This window comes from Gopherus flavomarginatus, chromosome 2 (genome assembly GCF_025201925.1).
Source record: "Gopherus flavomarginatus isolate rGopFla2 chromosome 2, rGopFla2.mat.asm, whole genome shotgun sequence".
Lineage (NCBI taxonomy): Eukaryota > Metazoa > Chordata > Testudines > Testudinidae > Gopherus > Gopherus flavomarginatus.
The window spans coordinates 233,207,358-233,230,366 of record NC_066618.1 but is presented as its reverse complement, the minus strand read 5'-3'; the positions used below and the strand labels follow the sequence as shown (position 1 = coordinate 233,230,366).

The window sequence follows — 23,009 nt, the reverse complement described above, 5'->3', positions numbered from 1 at the left end:
GGACAGTGGTCCACTAAGAATTGGACTGAAACATCAAACCACTTATATGCTTAAATCAGTCTCTGTTCCAGATGACTGTAGGGTAACTAATGTAGCACTGAAAAAAGGCTCCAAAGGGAATCCTAGCAATAACAGGCTGGCAAGCCTAACTTCAGTACCAGGGGAATTGGTTGAAACGCTAGTAACAAGTAGAATTATCAGACATGTAGATAAACGCGATATGTTGGGGAAGAGTCAATATAGCTTTTGTAAAGGGAAGTAACGCCTCAGCAATCTATTAGACTTTTTTGAGGGGGGTCAGCAAGCATGTGGGCAAGTCATTACAGTGTACTTGGACTTTCAGAAAGTCTTTGACAGGGTCCCACTCCAAAGGCTCTTAAAGTAAACACCCATGGGATAAGAGAAAAGATCCTCTCATGAGTGAGTAACTGCTTAAAAGATAGGAAACCAAGGGTAGAAATTAATTGTCAGTTTTAACAACGGAGAGAGGTAAAATAGTGGGGTCCTCCAAGGATCTGTACCAGGACTAGCGCTGCTCAACATATTCATAAATTGGGGGCAGGGGGTGGTGTTGAACAGTGAGGTGGCAAAATTTGCTGATGATACAAAATTAATCCACAATAGTTAAGTCCAAAGCTGACTGTGAAGAGTTACGTGGGATCTAACAAAACTGTGCGACTGGGCAACAAAATGACTGACAATATTCAATGCAATGCACATTGGAAAAAGTATTCCCAACTATACATACAAATGATGAAGTCTAAATTATGAAGTCCAAGAGATCTTGGGGTCATTGTGGATAGTTTTCTGAAAATATCAGTTCAATGTGCAGCAACAGTCAAAAAAGCTAGCAATGTTAAGAACCATTAGGAAAGATCATAAAACAAAAAATATGATAATGATAATACCACTATATAAACCCATGACATGCCTGTTTCCTGGGGTTATCTGAACCCGAAAATATAGTAACTAGTCTGTTTTCTAGGCAGTTTCAGGACATAAATCACTAGGGACACAGCTTGTCTGTCTGATAAATGATTGTACACACGAGTGCTTTCTTTCAAGAGTCCTTGTTTTTATTGAGTCCAAATCACACATCTAAAATAACAATAGTCTTGAGCACCCCAGATATCGTTATCCAAAGTCTAAGATGGTGTCAGGTGGTCAGCAGTACATTTCCAGTGTCCAGCCTTTCTCCTAGCTATGAGGGAGTTGGATGTCAGTCTCTTAGCTCATCAAAATCCTCTCCAAAACTTCTCCAAATTCACACTCTAACTAATCTCTTTTATAGGTTGCTCAAAACAAAGCACATACCTCATAGTAACCCCTAATGGACTAATAATTTCCCTAGCAACAGCAGAAAAAAAAAATCTACTTATTAGCAAAGCAACTCCCACACCCAGATCCAAGGTCAGCTCTCCACACTCCTTCCCCATCTCATGAATCTATCACTTTATCGCTCCTTGTCAGCAACAATGAAGTTGAACAGCTGTTTTGTCTGCTCTGGCAAAGGCCAAATTATTTCTGTCTGTGTGGTGTTCTCACTTCCAAATAATGATGGTTAAATACACAAAATGGCTGCAGTTATGTCAATTCCAGTTTGTCGTAACACCCGCACGTTGAATACCACATGCAGTTCTGGTCATCCATCTCAAAAAAAGCTATATTAGAACTGGAAAAGGTGCGAAGAAGGTGTTGGAATTATTAATGTTTATGAAGGGTATTTGCTCGACACTAATTTCACCATAAATTCCTTTATTAAATTCAAAGGCTACGTGATATTTATACAATTGGTCCAAACATGCCTATAAAGTCTAACTAATAAGCAATTTATTACATCAAATACAGTAACAAAACATTTATAAGCATTTGCTCCAGATATTTACAAACAGGCTAAATGCATCCATATTGGTTGGTTCCAAAGTGGTCAGGCAGGTATTAGCAATGAAGTTTTTCCTTTCTATATCCTTTAACAAACAAATGATGTAATTGCCAATTACTGACTTCAGCTAAACACCAATATGGGACAAATCACCTTTATTTGCAGTTTTAATCCAGATAAAATTTACCACCTCCTTTCTCCCCAAAGCCTTTTCTCCTTATCTCTTCCCCTCCTTGCTGACCAACAGTTTTTCTTTTGCATCTAGTTCACATAGGCCCTAATTTTTGAAATCCCACCCCACACCAGTGTTAAGGACCATGTTGGCTCATTTAAAACAGATTCTGTTTGTTTTATTTAAAACCAGCTGCAGTCATCCCTATCCGTCAGAAATCTACTTTTTAGAAACTTTTCCTGATTTCATTAGATATTCTTTCAACCAGACATCTTCACTACTTCATTCCTTCTGGCCTTTATAACTAAGGCTAAGATTTTGTTGCGGTTATTTTTAGTAAAAGTTATGGACAGGTCAGGGGCACCAAACAGAAATTCACGCAGCCTGTGACTTTTACTAAAAATAACTGTACAAACCGCAGCAGGGCGCACAGCCTCAGCTGCAGCCTCCGACACAGGGCAGAGGCACACGGCCCTGGCGGTGGCTCCAATGCAAGCAGCAGGGCAGAGATGAATGGCCCTGGTGGCAACCCCCAGCACAAGCCATGGGGCAGAGGCGCATGGCACTGGCCCCCAGCAGAAGCAACAGGGCAGGGACATATGGCCCCTGGTGGCAGCTCCCACCGCAAGCCATGGGGGAGGGGTGCATGGCCCCGGCGGCAGCCCTCACCACGGGGCTACGTGGGGAACATAGCCCTGGCTCCAGCCCCAGCCATGGCTCCAACTGCTGATGGAAGCTGAAGAAGTCACGGACATCTAGTAAAATCATGAAATCCATGGCTGCTGTGAGCTCCATGACTAAATCGTAGCCTTACTTATAACTTATTATTTTCAAGGCTTTCCTTCAGCCTGCTAGCCAGGGCCTTTCTTTACAACACACATATTTTGTTAACCAAACTTAAGCTAACCCTAATTCTTTAATTTCATATTTATCCTACAGAAGAGCAATAAAAATAATGAGTAGTATGGAACCGATTGTACATGAGGAGAGATTCAAAAGACTGGGACTGTTCAGCTTTGAAAAGAGACAAGAGTGGATATGAAAGAGGTCTATAAAATCATGAATAGTGTGGAGAAAGTGAATAGAGAAGTGTTGTTTACCTCTCACATAACACAGGAACTAAGGATCAGCCCATGAAAATAATAGGAAGCAGGTTTAAAACAAATAAGTTCTTCTTTACACAACATGCAGTTAAGCTATGGAACTTATTGCCATGGGATGTTGTGAAGGCCAAAAGTAATACTGAGTTAAAAAAAGAATTAGACAAGTTCGTAGAGAATAGGTCCGTCAGTGGCTATTAGCCAAGATGCTTAGGGATGCAGTCCCATGCTCTGGGTGTCCCTAAACATCTAGGTGCCTGAAATGAGCTGGATGACAAGTGATGTTCCCTCAAAATTAACTTCTGTTCATTCTCTCTGAAGCAGGGATTCCCCAACTTGGTTCGCGGCTTGTTCAAAGTAAGCCCCTGATGGGCCGCAAGACACGTTGTTTACCTGAGCGTCCACAGGTATGACCATTCGCAGCTCCCAATGGCCACGGTTTGCCGTTCCTGGTCAATGAGAGCTGCAGGAAGCGGCACAGGCCGTGAACCAAGTTTGGGAACCCTGCTCTGAAGCAACTGGCATTGACCACTATCGGCAGAAAGGATACTTGGGCTAGATGGACCATTCGTCTGGCCCAGTATGGCTATTATGTTCTTATACCCTATCAGTTGTCAGCAAATAACTGCTTTTGACCGCCATCTTAAATTTAGATCATTTTCCTCATTCCTCTATTGGGTGATCTTTAACTTTGAAGTACAAGAGTGTCAGTACAGGTTGCTGTTTTAAGTAGAATGTCTCTTCCAAATGACTCATGTAGAATTAATTCTAAAATTATGTTGGGTGGTTTGCCAAAATAGGATTCTATTTTAAAAATTCTCAAAATTTAAACATCTCTAAATCATGCTATGTATTCTCACAGCTTGGCAATTCTTATTGAGTTGGTGTATTCTTGGTAGCAGTTGCCGCATAGTAAGCTCATTTAATTTCTTCAAACCCCCATAACCTTTAAAAAACATAAGCCATAATTTTAAACCTACAGTTTTACAGAATCTGACTCTGAAATGCATGAACATAAAAGTGGCAGCCATTCATAACAGAAGAACATATACTGTCTAAAAACTTCTGATCCATTTAGGAATTAACCTGAAGATTTCTGGCTATTTATGTTCTTGAACTTCTGTCAATAAATATTGTGGGGCAGTTAAACATTCTCTCATAAATTCTCTCCTCTCTGTAATAGAACTGGAAATAATAGATATGATGCATATGCCTTTTTGGCCTTTTTGTATCATTTAATATATTCATATTTGGTATAACTTTAACTCATTTATTATCTGAAGTCTATCTGTCTTTAATTTTCAATTTGTTACTTCTCATTTTATGGTGATATCTTATCTTATTTAAGTTTCTCCAAGTGAAGAATCTTTTGAAGATTTGACAGAAGAAAGTATAACGCTTGCATGGAATAACATTGCCAAACTAAAGTTAGATGAGCAACATAAAATTCATAAAGAGTAAGTCTTTGTAATGTCCTCGTCTGTGGTATAATCATCTCAAAATCCAATAATCTGCTGTAGTCATGCTGCTAGTTATTGGATCACATGTTTATCTGGATGCATCGTGTGAAGGAAAGCGTCTAGAACAGGGGTGGGCAAACTTTTTGGCCCTACGGCAACATCAGGCCATGAATGCTCACAAAATTGGGGTTGGAGTGTGGGCTCTGGGGTGGGGCTGAGGAGAGGTTTGGGGTGCAGGAGAGTGCTCCAGGCTGGGATCGAGGGGTTCAGAGAGCAGGGGCAGGGATCAGGGCTGGGGCAGGGCATTAGGGCGTGGAGAGAGGCTCAGGATGCAGGCTGTGAGCGGCGCTTACCTCAAGCGGCTCCCGGAAGCAGTGGCATGTCCCTTTTTCCAGCTCCTACATGGAGGTGCAGCCAGGTGGTTCTGTGCTGCCCCGTCTGCAGGCACCGCCCCTGCAACTCCCATTGGAGTGATAGGAGCCAGAGAGGGGCTGTGTTGTAGCTTTTGGGAGCTGCGTGGTGTGGCCCCTGACGCAGCGCCCTGACTTAAAACGGCTTGTGGGCCGTAGTTTGCCCACCCCTGTTCTAGAAGGTGCATTCCTTCATGAGATTATCTGGTTGTTTGGTAGTGAAAAATGAGTTGTATACTAGGAATTGGCCTGATATCTTAACAGTCATTTTAATATTGGTTGCCCCACTAGAAGCTAAATGATTTAAGTGGGTGTGGGCTAATTTAGGCTTTCACCACCTTAAGCAGGTCTTTTTTGGTTAGGATTGAAGCATGTTGGCGGAACAATGTGGGGGGAACTTGCACTGCTCCTTCCAGTTCTTTGGCAAGGTATATTTTTGTCTGTAGAAATGTGGTGCACTCTACAACAATCTTCGTAATTTGCTTGAGTGTCTAAATTAACCCTTGTGAAGATCAAATACTGAATTGCAGCTGTAAAAAAGTCACTGTATGGTATGATCGTTGGAATTAAATACCTTTTGAATTCACTTCCAAACTTATTTGTCTTGAATAGGGAAATTACTGGAATTGCAGTCTCTTGCGATGGGTCTTCAGTTTTCACAACATCTCAAGGTGGGTATTCTCGTACAAGTGTCTTCTTGTAAGACACTGTGATGCAAACATTGCATCACTGTGTTATAATGTCTTAGCTTAATGAAGTTACATGAAGCATCAAAAATTCCGACCACTCAAAGTGTACTTTTTGCTTTTTGGATGGGATTTGCAAAAGTGCTTAGCATTGGCCTAACTCTCCTGTTCTTGAATTCACGGGAGTAACTTCACTGAAAACAGTGTTAGGCCAATGCAGTGATTTTGAAAATCCTATCCTTAAGTTGTTTCTTGGACTTTTTCAGTAAAGCAACCCACTGTTTGACTTCTAGACAGGCTTTAATGGCCTGTTGGATGCAAAAATCTGTGTCAGCCTGTACTATGTCGCCACCATCGGCGTTTCCATTATGTGTCTGTTTCTCTCCAAAAACATGTGCATAGATACAGTCTTAAAAATCTTCAACAATAGTCTAATGTGACGTGAAGGCTTCTTATCTGAATGAGTTTGGAGTAGTCAGGTTATCCAGCTTATGCTAAACAAATGCTAATAAAACTGTATACCACATTACAACGTGTATTCTGCCATATATTTAACACACTTAAGACACCTATAAAACCAATTTTAGGTCACTTGTCATGCTGTTGAAGTTGTATATTGAAAATTTCCAGGTGCAAAGTAACTGAGAAACTGATAATGCTGGTAACTTCTCTTTTCTAATGTTACAAAGATCCCATTTGCAAGCTTATTGGCTCACAAGATACCTGACATCTAAACCTGTCAATGATGCAAAGTAGATTATTGCTACTCCTGAACCTCAGATCAGTGTAAAATTTGGGGTAGGGGATTATTTAAAAAAAATCTATTCCAATGAGTAAGTGTCGACTGATGAATTAGTGGGTAGAGTGCAAATTAAGTGGGAAAAGGTTGCATGCTGGATTAAGTTAAATCCAGGGCTCTGCAACTTCTTTTGGATACTAGATCTGTATTACAAGCATGCAGAAGTGTGAGAACTGTGGGAGCTATACCTCTTAAACTTCCTGACTATCTTGCAAATTAAAATATCAGTGATGAACAACAAATCAGAATGTTTAAAGGTTACACCTGCAACATACCTGAGTTATGCTGGGTTACATTTGAATGTAAAACACCAGGACTGCCTTTACCTTCAACTCCCTGTTCTTCTTCCTCATTCAGTTCTTCAAAATTAAGAAAGAAAAATGCTTTGTAGTTTCTGTATTTAACAGTAGCCTACAATGTGGCTCTTATAGCGGCTTTTTAGAAGTGATGTATGCGTTCACACAGGAGCAAAAATAATTTGTTTAGATTAGAGTAGTGCAGTACAGGCCTGTTCTGTCTTTGTAATTACTTCCCTAATGTTTGCATTAGATTCAACCCTGAAGATGTTTTCTAAAGAATCAAAAATGCTCCAAAGAAGTGTGTCCTTTTCAAACATGGTGAGTAGTTATTGTCGTTAAGGGAAGTCGTCCTGAAACCTACCCACAGGAAGATGTTCCTTGTCAGCAGTGTATCAATGAAATGCAAGCTTTGCCTTTGTTTCCTTCCTTCTCCAGCCTTCTGCATTCTCTCTTGCACGAGTAATTTACCAACGTGGGGTGAGGGTCAGTACTGTGTCTCCGAAGAAGCATAGCACAGTTTGCGCCTTCCCAAGTTTGGGCTGCTTTGAGGCCCAGTGTAAATCTTGTGGTGTAACTGAGACCCTCCAGGGGGTCTGCCTACATTACATAGGTTCATCGCTGGCTGCCTAAGGCCAGCCATGCTACCCAGGATCTCTGCAGCACTACATGCTCTCTCATGCCCCTGACATGTCCCCTGTACTAAGACTTGTGAGGGGATCCTTGGAAGGACATCTCTTGTCTGTCTTCCTCAGTTCTGTGCCAGGGGAGTTCGCCACCAGAGGGAGCTGAGTGTTTTAGAGCCTCTTTACATAGCTCCTGCCATTTTAGTTATCAGAAAGGGTCTGGAGCAAGGATGAGAATCTCACCTGTGGCATTGACTAGGCTACTGCTACTTCTGACTGTGACTGCTGTTTTCTTTTCATTGGTACTTTTTTCCTAATCCTTGGCCAAGGAGCCAGTTTATCTCATTAATGGGTCTTGTCTGCACTGACATTTCTCTTAGTCTCCTACAAGTGCAGTGCAGCTACATTGCAGAAATGGTGAAAGACCTAGCAGAGACGTGCAGCTGCCTTTCTGCCACTGTTACACCTAACCCTGCTTAGAGCAGGTGTAGCATGCAAGGCAATAAAAACACCAAGAACAGAACTACACAAATTCTCCCACTGTTGCTGGTAATGTAACTACAGCAAATTTCAGTAGACAAGCTAGTGTAGGCAAAGGTCTTAGCAGTAACAGCACTGTCCTTCCTTAAATTGATAGGTATTCTTCTCTTGTTCAGAGTTAACAGGGCTGCTTTTTTACTTACGCACTGCGGAGAGAATACCCTTTCACGATCAGAAAAATATCATCTTTCATGCAACCCTTTTCATGAAAATACCATTCTCTGACTAGTAGTTATCGTGAGATGGTTGTTTCGCAGCCTAAATATAGAACAAAAGCTTCCATTTACTTTGGTGGTTTTAAGTTTGTTCAGTATTTGCTGTGTCTCAAGTTGATAGGTAGCTGCAAAATTGGAAAGCTTGCCTATGCAAATAGGATGAACCAGGATGAAGCAATGCACTGTATTCTTGAAGCATGAGCTAAGATTTACTGTATCCTCCATAACATACTGGAGTTGCAACTCTTATGCAAAGCTGGTAACTCTTTTATGTTGACCATAGTGAATCCACTATCTTTTAAGGCAGTAAGAGTTAATCTCTAACACCCGTCACAATTTTTTTTTTTGAGAACATTAAATGCATAAGATATAGATACTCTTCGTGTTTTTTTCCAAATATGTGCTAAGGCACTTTAATTGACTTCTTTTCTATCTGGCACTAAATTGAACACTGCTTTATTTTCCTTTTCGTTGTAGGCTTTGTCATCTTGTTTAATCTTACCAGGAGATACCACTGTCATAAGCTCTTCGTGGGACAATCATATGTGTGTATTTATTTGTGGATTATATTTAATCATACAATTTTGGGGTAACTATGATTTATGAAACTTCTTTTGAGAACATGGAAGTAAGTCGCTATCAGGAAGCATTTACTCTTTTTCTACATTTTTGGACAGATTTCAATCTGTTATTTAGAAATGATAGAAGCCAAATTATTTTAATTTATTTAAAATCTATAAAAGTTTGCTCTCTGAAGCTATACTTTCATAACTAATACTTTTTTCCTGATAGCTATTTTTATTCAGTCGCATTTGGAAGACGACAGGATACCCTAATGGGACATGATGATGCCGTCAGCAAGATCTGCTGGCATGATAATCGCTTGTATTCTGCATCTTGGGACTCCACTGTAAAGGTTTGTATGTCAGCCACTTTACTACTTATACTCATGGTTTTCATTAAGGTGACAGTGGAATACTCCGGAGTTCCTGATAGTAGCTGTCCTGTTGTTAACAAAGATTGCCGTAATTGTGTCTTTAACTCCTTTATAATTAAGGCTGCGAGTTTGTCACAGATTCTATGACTCCATGACTGCCGTGACTTCCGCAGTGGCTGGTGCCCCTGGCCCAGGGGCCACCTGAGCTGCTCAAGCAGCCCCTGGGCCAGCTGCATTGGCCATTGTTGGGGAAGTCTTGCACCGCCATCTCCTCCTCCCAGCCAGGAGCAGGAGTTTGGGTGGCTTACCTTGGGGGCTCTACGGAAGCAGCGACATCCCTCGGCTCCTAGGGGGAGGTGTAGCCAGGGGGCTCTGGGTGCTGCCTCCACCTGTAGGCACCACCTCCTCAGCTCCCATTGGCCGTGGTTCCCAGACAATGGGAGCTATGGAGCTGGCGCTCAGGGAGGAGTCAGCATGCAGAGCTGCGTGACCGCACCCTTCTACTCCCCTGCACCAACGGGGGTCCCAGGCTGTCCTCCCTCCCCTGAGCACCCGCAGCAACCCCGGGCCACCCTCCTCCCCGAGACTTAGTTAGGGGTCTATAGTACAAGTCATGGACAGGTCCCGAGCAGTGAATTTTTGTTTACTGTCTGCGACTTTTACTAAAAAGACCTGTGACTAAAAAACGTAGCCTTATTTATAAAAGCCCAGTGGTTTTCAATCTTTTTTCATTTGTGGACCCCTAAAAATTTTTGAATTGAGGTGTTTTTTGAAATCTTAGACGTATTCCATAGGTTGAAAATCACTGTTCTATGGTAATGACAACTTTTTGTGGACCCCTTAGACATAGTCTGCAAACCCCCAGGGTCCGCAGACCGCAGGTTGAAAATCACTGTAAAAACCACTGTGCCTTAAAGGTAATACACTACTTAAATGGAATATCTTGCAGTGATGCCAGTGCTGTCTGATCCGTATTGACTACCTATAGGGTTTTAAGTGAAAATTAAGGTGTTGGCTTTGCCTTATGACCATTATATGGGATAAGATCTGCCTAATTAAAATATCACCTCTCCCTGTCTAATACTGCCATAGTTAGAATTGGAGACCTCCCCCCAACACATTTGTTTTAAGGTGGGGGGATGCTGGCATCATTTGGGTGCCCCCCAACTTTGAAATTCGTCACTGCGCTTAAGGGCAAAAGCCTGCCTGTTTGGTGGATTGAGGGGCAGAATGTTTTGTCATGTTTTCTTGCTCAGTGGGTTGAGGATGCTTCTGTTTGGTAGAGTGGAGTATGCTGCTGCTACTAACTGTTTTTAATTGTTATCGACCAAGTTCTTCATGATTCGTAAAGAGAGCTTAGAACTTCTGAGAGACAGGTTTAATGTTTAATCCAAAACCAGAATTATTTTTCCTTTTACTTAACTTAGAGACAAGGAGGAAGTTTCTGTAGCTGACCGTCGTACAGCTTTTAGTTAGTACAAACAACTTACCTTGCAATGACAGAGCTAGGTAATAAAAAATAGTTAACATGACAAGTTGTGCTAATGCTTGTTTAAACAAACTGCAATGTTGGTATTCTAGGTGTGGCACTGTGTTCCTGCAGAGGTCCTGGGCACCAAAAGGCATCATTTTGAATTGCTTGCTGAGTTAGAACATGATGTTAGTGTGAGTATGGAAATGTACACACATATAACTTCTAATCTATCAAAGACACTAGTCTGGAGTTACTTGACAATATCTCAGTCAAGCTTTTACAAGATGTGGCATAAACCAAGAAAAGTGAAAATTCTGAATTAAGGCTACCGTTCATCAAAGGCTTGACAGTTGCTAGGTATTGCAAGAATGCCAAGACTAGGAGGGCATAGAATAGACTAAGGGCAAAGTGAAAGTAACTCCAAATATTTTTCTGTTTTCTTAAAAGAATTGGTTCAAGTGTCCACTTCTGGAGAGTGGAAAGCTTGTATAAAGAAATGGGTTTTCTTATTATTGGTCAGGCACTACTTGTGGTGTGTGCAGAGGCTTCATGGGCTCTTTTCAGTAAATCAAAATAAATTTGTCTGAAGTATTTGCATCCTCATACCTTCTGTACAAATACCAGATTTGCCTGTTTAGAGTTTTTAGATAAAAGTCTGACTTGTTTTCCATATTTTGTACTTGGCTATGATATATATTATCCGAAAGACCACTGTGACTATTTAAATACATTGTACGTGTTTGGCTCAACATTCAGTTAAAAATAAATATGGACAGATACAGGATTTGTGTACATTTATATCTCAGTAACTTCTGACATCATTCCTGCAGAATATTTAGAACACTTGCATTTAAATTTCTTAAACATCTCAGTGGATTTCTTTATAGATTACAAGGAGGCAACAATGCCTGGTAAAATTTACCAACAGCATCCAAGGATATCAAAAACAGATGGGTTGGGCAAAGCACAGGCTAGTGGTTTTCTAGACTTGCTTGCTATAGTTAAACATTTCATTAACTAATTAGAAATGTAGGCTGTAATCAGTCATCTTCTCTTGGATAAGAACTTAAATGTCAATTCAAATGTCTGATTCTGCAAGGAAAAACAACGCTTATAAATCTGCTTAAGACTCCATTTATGACACACCTCCCCTCCATTTCCTGCTCACATATACACCTCTACCTCAATATAACACTGTCCTCGGGAGCCAAAAAATCTTACCGTGTTATATCGAACTTGCTTTGATCCACTGGAGTGCGCAGGCCCCCCACCCCCCTCCGGAGCTCTGCTTTACCGCATTATATCCAAATTTGTGTTATATCAGGTCACATTATATCGAGGTAGAGGTGTAGTTGGCAAGGATTTTGTATTTTAAAAATAAGTCAGGATTTTATATAAAAATATGTAATCAACTGATGTAATAAAATTGGATACTTACGAAAGACAGGCTTGCTTTGTGAACACTTAAAGGTCTATCAAGAATGCCCATGTGAGAGCTGAGTAAATGAATAATGTGGTACTTAATTGTCTAGGTAAATACTATCAACCTAAATGCTGGAAATGCAATGCTGGTGTCCGGAACCAAAGAAGGTACCATTAGTATTTGGGATGTTACTACTGCCACTATGTTGCACCAACTTTCATGTCATTCAGGGACCGTGTATGCTGCTGCTTTTAGTCCTGGTATGTTGTGTTTAAGTCTCTTCTAATATGCAGATGTTGAGAGAGAGGAGAATTTCTAGAGGAATCTTCATCTTTGTATAGCTCTATTATACATTGATATCTGGATCTGACGAAGTGGGTATTCACCCACGAAAGCTCATGCTCCAAAACATCTGTTAGTCTATAAGGTGCCACAGGATTCTTTGCTGCTTTTACAGATCCAAACTAACACGGCTACCCCTCTGATACTGGATTTTTAACATAATTGTAGATTTTAAATGTTCAGCTATAGTCAGACACAAATCTCCAGTGTCCAGGTTTTATCAGTGCTTTGCAGTACCATACTTGATGTTAGAATACTATTTTCTGGGCTAGTAATAAATTGCTTCAGTTCTTTTTGCTTGAAGATTTATTTACTCCTCATTATCTCAGACGTAACTGGAATAACTGCTTTTAATTAAAGCATGATGTTTTCTGACATACCTAATGTGCTATATTAGTCATAATTCCTTTCTTTGACCACTGGAAATATTAGATATGCATTACTGTATGTGCTTAATACATTTAATTTTTGTATAGACAGCAGACATCTGCTCAGCACAGGAGAAGATGGCTGTTTTAAAGTAATAGATGTGCAAACTGGAATGCTAATCTCTTCTATGACCTCAGAGCAGCCACAAAGGTAACGGTGAGAGAAAGCTCTGTGTGAAGCTCAACCCCTTCTAGCTACAGTGGCTATAATTGATAGTTGTATCTCTGAATTACAGTCGGGGCAGGAAGTGGACATCTCTGTTTGCATCAGATGCCCAAAGGGAATGTGGAAATGACACAAATATTAAACACGTCTAAGGTATATGTCATCTAGGAGAAATGGGGTCATCTTAACAAGAGATGCACGTATCAACAGAGGGAAGTGCAAAGGCTGGGATCCTGTGTTCATTGTCTGCTGCAGCCAAAGTTTCTCAACTTGGGTGCTAAAGCTAGGCACTTGTATAAATGGCCTGCCTGTCAGATGTGCTAAGCAGCTGCAGTTTTCACTGAAATTAGTGAGAGCTGACACTGAAAATTGTTACAGTTAATAGATGCAATTTTGTGTGTACTTCAGCAGCTGTAAAAGATGTTGGATTCAAAACTTGTTAGTTTGTAGTACACCAAAAGCTATAGAAGTGTCTGCCTAGTTATCTAACACTAAAGAAAGTATCAGTTTTAACTTGAAGGGCTCTTTCCCACCTGTCTCTCTGACTGATCTAGTGTTTCAGAATGTAGAGCAATATGGTATGTGATTTAAACTATCAACAAACAGTTTTCTTCATTTTTAAAACTTTCCCTTTACCCTTGCACCTCTCATTGCTTAATTCATAGAGCAGCATTGGCGTCAGTACTAAGTAGAACAGTTTTTTATACATAGGTGATGGACTAAATTAACAGGTAAAAGAGTCTTAAATAAATAATGCCACTTCTTAGTGCAAATGGGCTAAATGATTACTGAATTATTTTGCAGATGTTTCAAATGGGATGGACATTCTGTGTTATCAGGGAGCCAGTCTGGTGAATTATTGGTTTGGGACCTTTTTGCAGGAAAAGTTATTGAAAGAATCAAAGGACATACAGGTGTGTGTGCAATACTGTGTAATCTCCTAGGGCCAGATCCACAAAGGGACTTGAGTGCCTAAACCCCAGTTTTAGGAGCCTAAGTCCCAGATTTAGGCTCCCCTGTGATCCCGCCTACTCCTGTGGTATCTAAACTCACTCGACCCCTAAATTTTTGCTGTAAATGTTCCCTCAGCACCTATGTTTCTGCCTCTGCACATGCAGACTACTGCCTCCCTCTAGATATTTGGACCTATCTCCTGTCTAGGCCCCACCACCATCCACAGATGGGGGGACGATAGGTGCTACTCTGCCTATCTTATCTGCAGAGCCTGATCTGGTAGGCATGCTCAGAGCAGTCTAACTACACACACAGCAACCAGAGGGTGGTGGGGAGGAGGTCTCTCTCTTTTAACCTTTAGCACAATGGCTAGGATATTCCCCAGGACGGTAGGAGACCCAGGCAAGTCTCTCCTATTGAATCTGTTCCACTTCAATTCAGTGTTTGAATAGTTAAATGTGAATTGGGCCAGAGGGAGTGAGGACATGTCTACACTATGGGCGCTACAGTGCTGTAGCTATACTGTTGTAGCTCTGTAGTGTAGATTCTTCCTACCATAGTGGAAGGGATTTTTCCTTCATTATTGATAATCCACCTCCCCGTGCAGCAGAATGCTACGCAAGGGATTCGGTTGACTTAACTGTTGTGCTCAGGGGTATGAATTTTTCACATGCTTAAGTGATGTAGCTTGGTGAATCTAAATTTTAGATTTGAGTTACTATATAGTCCACTGGCTTCAGCACTCAACTGAGTGGAGAGAACCCCCTGTTCAAATTCCTTCCCTCATCAGACAGAGGGGGAATTGGTCTGTGATCTTCTGCATCCCAGGTGAGTACTCTAACCATTGGGCTAATGGTTATAAGGGAAGTCCTCCTCCTTCTCTTGTTTTGTGTGGAATTAGGCAGGCACCGAACTTATCCCTGCAGAAAGGGGCTTAGGCACCTAAGCTGCCTGACTTCAGGAGAGAGGTTCCTGTCTGTGCGTCATAGGCAGAGAAAAGCACCTCACTCCATGAGAAGGGCGGGACTGAGGATACACTGCTCTTATTGGCATCTCCCCGGGGCTGGCTTACGCAGCTCCTCACGTAGCGTGCTGGCTTTTGTGGATCCCATTCTGTCTCTCCTCATCTTGTGTATATGGAGCCTGGGCACCTAATTCAGGCTTTGTGGACTCTATTGTTCCAGTGATTTTTCTGGGCACCTAAAAGTTAAGCATATCAAACACTCTACATGCCTTTGTGAATCTGAGTCCCAGTTCTGTGTAAGGTTCCTTTTTCCAAAGGAGCACTGTACTCTGACATGGGTCATACAACACTTACAATTTCTGACATAGAGTTGAGGCGAACTGGAATTTAGAATCAAATGACAATTGGATCAGATGCTAAATTTAAGACCATAGAAAGTCTCCCATTGGCTTTAGTGGAAGGTGCAGAGGGCCCTTAAGCCATTATTCCTGGCCAGCAGCATTATGAAAGGAGATGATCTGCCCCTTGGGTGGCATGAGGGAGGAAGAGAAAAGATTAACAGGAGAAATGTTGAATTCTACTGATTTGGGTGTTTCAGTGGTACTGATGGAAACAGGATGCTCTAATAGTGTTCAAGGTCTAGTATACTCCAGGTATGGCAAAATGCCCAGGTTTCTGCAGCAGATGTGAAATTTTGGGAAAGTTGGAGTTTGTGTTTTCCACATTTAATAAAACCTAATTTTGAAAAAATCTGGCCTGTGCTGTTCAGTGCTATTAATTTGATCAAAACTACCTCCTGCAAACTTGTTTTTAAAATAGTACGCTTCTCAAATATTCCCACTGTATTTGTATCTAACACACAATTCAATGATCTGTTTTTCTGTTTTTCTCAGGTGCTGTAACTTGTATGTGGATGAATGAGCAATGCAGCAGTATTATCACCGGAGGGGAAGATAAACAAATCATGTTCTGGAAACTGCAATATTAAGTGCCTTTTCCCTCCAGTATATAAAGGAACTTACCCATGTACAATGATGGCTGCGGGAAGGTCAACCAAATAGGAAGCTTGGTTTATCTAAAACTTTCTAGCTTATGGTGACTTCATTTAAAGCTCTTGTACTGTAATTTCCATACTGTAATATTTTTGTTTGTATTTCATTATGGCTGTCTTATTGTCTCAACTTGAAAATGCTTGTCTTAATTTGAGATGAAAGACTTATTTTTCTGTAATAAAAGAGATTTTAACTTGCAGTCACTGTGTGATCTACTTGAACTGCATCAAATAGGATAGTGTATGTTTGAATTAATAAAGCAAACCTCTCATTTCGGCAAGGACCACATTCATACCATCTGATGCATCATTTGTTTTAATTGGAGGCTTCTAAGGAAAAGCGCTTTCATCAATCTCTGTGCTCTTTACAAATTTATTAGAAGGAAACACCATGATCTTCACTTAGCCCTACCACTCTAAAGAGTCTCTCCCCTCTGTCACACCTACCTTCTTCCTAGTAAGTAGAACCGCCAACTTCTTGTGTTTAACAGGGAGTAAAGGAGAGATCCTTACTCATGAACAAAAAGTGTATCTATACCTGAGGCAGCTGTCATATTTTAATTGCCTACAGGACACCTGCAGTAGGTCCCAGTTGGAGCAGAACAAATGTTTCTCCTGCACAAAAGGAGCAGAATTGAGGATTGTGAGAAAGAGGTTACTTTCCAATAACTTGTTCTTCCAGTTGCCTTTGTATATTCACAGTGGTGGAATTGGTACCTCCTAGTGTTGAGTTGCAGAGCCACCATAGCTTTGTGGTGGGGGAATGGGAGTGGACATATGCATTAAAATGCGAAGGTGATATCAGCACCCTACTCCTACATTCATCCTTTCAACTAGAGTTTTGTAGAACACCACAGAGGAGAAGGTAGGTAAGTACTGTGATTGCAGAAATGGCTGAGAACAGTAACCTCATCTTATTTGAAGCACCTGTTTATCCTCGGCAGGGGGATATTAGTGAGCAGTGCCCCTGGATGGACAGTAAACGAGGAGTTCCATAGATGAATATGGACTAGCACTGCTCTCCCAACTGAGCAGCTGAGCATGTAGTCTGATGAATAGTGCTTGCTGATTGTATGTCTGGTGCTGCTCCATAAACAGGAACGTGCCTGAAAAAAGCCCCAGATGCTGCAGCAGCTCAGACAGGAGTGTGTTTTAATGCCGGGAGCATTGTGGTTGTAGCTAAAGCATCAATTCACTGTATACATCTTAGTATCCTTCTAAGGAGGGACAAGTTAGAGCTGAACCCTCAGTTACCAAGCTCACAACTGATTCCTTCTGTTCCACTCAGAGTGGAGTAAGGCAGTGGTTCTCCAAGCCGCTCTGCCGCGTATTCAGGGAAAGCCCTTGGTGGGCCAGGCTGGTTTGTTTACCAGCCGCAGGTTCAGTCAATCAGGGCTCCAGGTCAATGGGAGCTGCTGGAAGCACATCCCTCAGCCTGTGCCGCTTCCTGCAGCCTCCATTGGCCTGGAGTGGTGAACCGGGGCCAGTGGGAGTGGAGATCAGCTGAACCTGCGGATGTGGCAGGTAAAGAAACTGGCCTGCCTGGGGCTTTCCCTGAACAAGTGGTGGACCAGCTCTGAGAACCACTGTAGTAAGGAAGGGAAACTATGTTTTTCCCAGTTTTAATCATTTTGCCAAAAACTTTTCCAGCAAAAAGTACATTGTTACACTGAAAGTTTTGCCAAATTGTTTGGGGGTGGGGGTGGATAGGGATAGAAGGGACCTTTTTTAAAAAAAAAAAAAAGTGTTTTGACACTTTGGAAATATTTTCATTTTGCATGCAAAATGACTGACATTAGTTTTACATAAATGAAAATTTAAATGCTCAAAACTGAAACATCTTTTTTTTTTTAATTCAAGCTTAGTATGACCCAATTTTTTTTTTCTTGGAATTGCCAGCAAACTGAAAAGTTGGTTATTCACTTACCTGCCCTCATGGTGCCCCACAAGCTGGTAATAAAGAGCAGGCAAACTTGATACTTGGCCATTCAACAGTCTACTGAGCCAGAAGCACAGGCATTCTGCCCCCAGATCCACTTCAAGCTATTTCTATCTAGATTCTTTCTCAGGACTCTGAAGGATTGGTGTTGTCTCAGGTCATATTGGTGCCAGTGAAAATAATAGTGCTGAAGGTACATATGTGGACAGGGGTATTGGTGTCAATGCTGGGGCAGATGTAATATCCTGGGGAAGGAACTGGTCTGTTAGCTTCAATAAAAGCCTTCATAGATTGTATGTCTGTTGCTGCTCTGTCAACAGGAGAAGCTAGAGTGGATGCTGTAGTATAGTCTTTCCATGATGCCTGATCTGAGAAGAGAAAACAATATTCAAATCCTTTGATCCTTCAAGCCCATCTCTGATTATGTGGAAGGGGCTCAGGATTATACTGGATTAGTACTGAAGAGCTAAGTGTTGGGGAGGCATCAAAAGGCAGCTGTACTTGGATGGTGTCCTCACAATTCATAACAGTTGTTCAGGTTCATCCATGCTGAGATGTCAAGTGTATGAGATGTGTGGAAAAGTGACACCTGCCATTTGAGAGGCCCCATACCAATCCTATATTGATGCGAGAGTGTTTCCTCTTATTTACATCTCCCATCCTTTGGGAAAGAGAACAAGGAAGGTCAGCTCCCCCTGAGGGCACTCAAATGGGTCCTGTGGAGCAGTTATCAGTGCTGGAGGATAGGCCCAGTACAGGACTCAGAGCTGGTGCAGATAGCAGTGGTGCTGGTTGAAGAGTTAACAACAGACATCTGAATCTGCACTAGTGCTTTTGTAGCCTTGTGAAACAGTGCTGTGCTGTGAATCAACACAGAGGCAAAGCAGCATTAGCTGATGAACTCCCATTCCCATCTTTGGTGGAAGGGTGTACTGAAGCCAGAGTAGTGGGGTGTATCTTCCACCCCACAGGGAAGATTCAGCCCTGAGGCTGCATAGGGCCTGTGTCCATTTGAAGGCCAGATGAGCTTGAGACCTCATCTCTCCCTGCTCATCTGAAGAGTAAGGGTGCAGCAGAGCAGCTGAGTATGCTTCACCCAAACAGCATCAGCTGATGCTATCAAATACCAGCATAATCATGGGTTTGTCTACGCTGCAGCTGGGAGCAAGCTTTCCACCTGAGCTAGACAGACTTGTATTAATGGGCTTGAGCCAAAAGTACAGACATTGCAGCATGGACTCTCAAGCATTCTCATGCAATGACATCACTGCTGTTTTTAGTATACTAGCTCAAGCCCTGCACCCATGAGTCTGTCTACCTGGTCTAGATGATTCACGCACAGCCTCATGGGAGAGGCTCAGGTCTCAACACAGTCCCAGTAGATGACTGTGGGTGCTTGTAGGGCAAGAAAACAGACTATTTAACATAATGGTGCCCCCTCTCCCAGCATCTTGCCCAAGGCAGTGCTATTGCTTGACAGCAGGGGGGTGTTAATCTCATAAGAGGTTTGAAAAACTGGGGCATAAATGCCATCCCTTCCCCATGGCAAACCTACATAGAGAATTTGAATGAAGCACTACTGCCTAGGCAGAACCTTGGGACTAGAGTCACAAAAGGAGTTAGCCACCTAACTCCCCTTCACAGCTCCCCCCTCCACACACACAGCTGTGGATACAGATGAAGCCACCTAGATCCTGATGCTCTCCCAGAGCTAAATGGCCTCACTCACACCTTAACCCAAATGGGAGTCTCAAGGTACCTATTCGGTCCCCTATCTCTGCAGTGGCATCTGAGCACCAGAAGGCATTCCCAAGACAAGCCTCAGTGGTGGCAGCTAGGGCTAAGCAGATTGGGAATTTGGGGAGGCTGTCTGCCCCAGAACATATAGTAGCCTAGTGCTTTGGGAAAACACCTGGGATACAGAGGACCTAGGTTTGAAATCCCTCTGACCAATTTAGCCTACCTACTGAGCAGAACCAGTGCAAAGGGCAGTGCCTAACTCTGAGGGGCAAGGCTTAGGTCCCCCTCCTTCCCTTCAGCATTTCCTACTAACTAACTTGGTTTGCTGGCTTCTGTAGTCAATGGGAGTTAGGCACCTAGATGCCTTTGAGGCTCTTAGCCTCAATGACTTGGCCAAAGGCACACAGGAAATCAATGCCAGAACAGGGAACCTGACTCCCTTCCCACTGTGTATCTCTTTCCTGTCCGACTGACTCCTAGAATGACTATGGCATGCATCTGCTTCTCTTCAAGAAAGGAGGTAGTTTTTCCCTCTATGAGCAGCAACAACTGGATTGCGCCTGAACAGCTATTGCATTTTAATAGAGTGGGAGTTTAGTACATTCTCCTTCAACATTCCCTCAGATCAGAACAAAGCCTTTGTTGATCAGTTGGACTTCTTTTTTTCGGCAAGTTCACTGCAACAGTGATGATTTTTAGCTTGCAAACAACCTAAAATAATCTTAGTTATGATTGGTGAGGCCTGAGACACTTAAACCTCCCATCACTGAAGTTAATTACAACCACACAGACATCCCCTAGAGTACCAGATCAGCGGGTAGTGATCGATCTATTAGGGATTGATTTTTCGCATCTAGCGTAGACCCAATAAAATCAGTCCCCAATCGCTCTGCTGTCAACTTCAGCACTCCACCGCAGCAAGAGGCAGAAGTAATGCCAATGGAGGAGGAGCAGCAACAGCAGTCGACTTGCCGCCGTCCTCACAGCCAGGTAAATTGACCTAAGATACGCTATTTGCACAGCTGAAGTTGCGTATCTTAGGTCGACCCCCCCAGTGAAGACCTAGCCTTATTCTCAAACAGATCACAAGGGAGTTGCCTTCTGGTTTTACCAGAGTCTTGCTAGAAAGCTTTCCTTCCCATTTTTCAGAAAGCAAGACCAGTAGGTTTTGACAGGCAAAGTGCACAATTAGCTGTACGTACTAGAACAATCACTTAGGCAAAGGCTTCTTTTGTACTGGAATTGGTTTAGGAGCAGCTCACCCTCTAAAAACTTTTGCTTAGATTCAGGAAGCAATGGTCAACCCAATGCTCAAATAGTTAATGCCCTGGAGTAAGAGCACAAAGCAGGACAAGTTTGTGGCAATCATTGGCCTATGGCATCATCTGGCCCCATTTCATTAGTAAATATGGAAAAAAGTGATTTCAGCATGCATTAAACCTCCATTTCAAAACTATGAGAAGGATGTAATGTTTGTAGTTGCATAGATTTTCTGTTAAGAATGCACAATCGTGAAATCTAGGCATTTTTAAATTAGAAGTAATTTCACTGATTACACTTTCTGCTGAATGCCTTTCATTTATTTATTTCTAAACGTTTTGCCCCATTGCTAGGTCAGACCCTCAAAGAAACAGGGCAAAGGAACTCCATAAACCGGAAAGAGTGAAACTGACATCCCACATATGACAAATACAGGAAGCTCTTTACAATACATTTGTTCCGTAAGTACTCAACTTTATCAATTAGCTGCTAATTGCAACAGTAGGTAATTTGTATGTTTAAGTTAGTGTCCCTTTAAGTCTAAAAAGCTCTGGAGCTGTTTCAAACCAAGACTGCTGCTAGCCAAAACTATTTACAGGAAAGGGAAACCATTTCTATGCTAACCCATTGAAGCAGCTTATAATGTACAGCTATTTGAATTGTAACACAAGGGAGATTTAGACTCTTGTTGAGCTACCAAAAGAACAAACCATCTCCTCCTTAAAGAATGAAGGCTTCCATTTTTCAGATGCCAACCAGAAATAGCATTTTGCACAAAGTATCAATTTTAATTTAATTAGGATATACTTCCTGGTTAACATTTATCCTTAAAGCTCATGTTACTCTGCATTTTAAAATGTTCATCCTACATCTTAAAAAAATCCACAAAGTTTTGCAATCTTTTTGGTTATTCCTGAACTTTATTTTTAAACATGGTTAAGGATACAGAATTTAAGAGTATTAGAGTTACAATTTGTAAAGTAAGAGTCGTAAAAAGTTGAGCGTAACAATCTATATACTTTACCATTTAAAGCGCTTCTTTAAGGTTTAATGCCAATATTAGCTAAACTTGGTTTTCAATTGGCTTTTTTCTGCCAAGAAGATTACTTGAACAAAAAGTGCACTACCACTAAAATAGTCAGTCTTCTAAATATACTGTTCGAAATATATGGTTATAAAGAGAAGGCAATAAAAATACTTATTCATCCAAAAAGGAACATACAAAGAGCAGCAGTATGTTCTAGATCATGGATAACTGATACTATCACTTGCAGAAGAAACATGAATTAGTTTCTTTTAGTTGCAATGGCTTATAATCATAGAAACAGTAGTCAACTAGAGTAGCATGATCCTACAGAAAAAGATCAGCAGAGCTTTGTTGAAAATTTCACATTTGTAAAATCAGCATTAGACTACAAACAAGTCTTACATTTGTATGAATAAACAAGATAACATGTTGAACTGTAATGTTCCAGGCCCTAGACATAATGTAAATGATCAATGCAGCAACTCTCTTCTTGGTTTCAAGGAAGGCTTATGTGCAGAATCCAGAAGTTGCTGAGTATAATAGCCCAAGATTAGCCGAGTTCTCATTACATATGCATATACAATACAATGGTTTAAATTTAGACTTCAGGGATTGTATGGTCCATCAGACTTTTCATGATGCCAGAAGCCATTCTGGGGGGTGAGGAAAAGAAAAAGTATCTTTTACTAAGTTTAAAAAACCCCAAACTCTTACTTTGTTGTTAAAAAATAATGCAAAGAAAGAGAAACTAGAGAATACTTGACACAAAAGTTTTAAATCAAAGTGTTTTGACTGACTAGGTTAACAGAACATTGCAGCAAATGATACAGAAAACTAGTAAGCAACTGCGCTGTTAGCATTTTATTCTACCTTGTATGTTACCAAAGAAAATAATATTCTAATATACCTTGTATATGGGTGCAGAACTGGGAGGTGTATTCTGTCTGATGTCTACTATAGAGAAACTGCTAAATGTAACAGCTAAGGATAATGTATTGATTTTTTTTACATCCTCAACATTGAAGGCAATATGTTTTTGTCATACTGCAACCAGGTGCTCAGGTAGTGGCAGTGGCCTAAAGCACAAATGAAGATGGCACGAATGTCTCAGTTTTACA

The 23,009-nt window shown here is 41.5% G+C and overlaps 2 protein-coding genes across 4 annotated transcripts in view; one reads left to right on the top strand and one right to left on the bottom strand.

Moving 5' to 3' along the window:
* NSMAF (neutral sphingomyelinase activation associated factor) overlaps positions 1 to 16,125 on the top strand; it is a 55,799-nt gene extending 39,674 nt beyond the window's left edge. Inside the window, exons 22-31 of one of the 2 annotated variants that reach the window (XM_050938883.1) lie at positions 4,503 to 4,611; positions 5,637 to 5,695; positions 7,059 to 7,126; positions 8,664 to 8,731; positions 8,979 to 9,102; positions 10,705 to 10,788; positions 12,130 to 12,187; positions 12,839 to 12,941; positions 13,761 to 13,870; positions 15,768 to 16,125. In XM_050938883.1, coding sequence (XP_050794840.1) covers positions 4,503 to 4,611; positions 5,637 to 5,695; positions 7,059 to 7,126; positions 8,664 to 8,731; positions 8,979 to 9,102; positions 10,705 to 10,788; positions 12,130 to 12,187; positions 12,839 to 12,941; positions 13,761 to 13,870; positions 15,768 to 15,862 — 878 coding nt within the window. In that variant the 3' untranslated portion in view covers positions 15,863 to 16,125. Of the gene's footprint in view, positions 1 to 4,502; positions 4,612 to 5,636; positions 5,696 to 7,058; positions 7,127 to 8,663; positions 8,732 to 8,978; positions 9,103 to 10,704; positions 10,789 to 12,129; positions 12,281 to 12,838; positions 12,942 to 13,760; positions 13,871 to 15,767 lie in introns of both variants that reach the window. The other variant, XM_050938882.1, reaches the window with a different exon arrangement.
* A 5,639-nt stretch (positions 16,126 to 21,764) lies between these two features.
* SDCBP (syndecan binding protein) overlaps positions 21,765 to 23,009 on the bottom strand; it is a 34,029-nt gene continuing 32,784 nt past the window's right edge. For both annotated transcript variants that reach the window (XM_050938933.1, XM_050938934.1), the window contains exon 9: positions 21,765 to 22,544. In XM_050938933.1, coding sequence (XP_050794890.1) covers positions 22,490 to 22,544 — 55 coding nt within the window. In that variant the 3' untranslated portion in view covers positions 21,765 to 22,489. The remainder of the gene's footprint in view (positions 22,545 to 23,009) is intronic.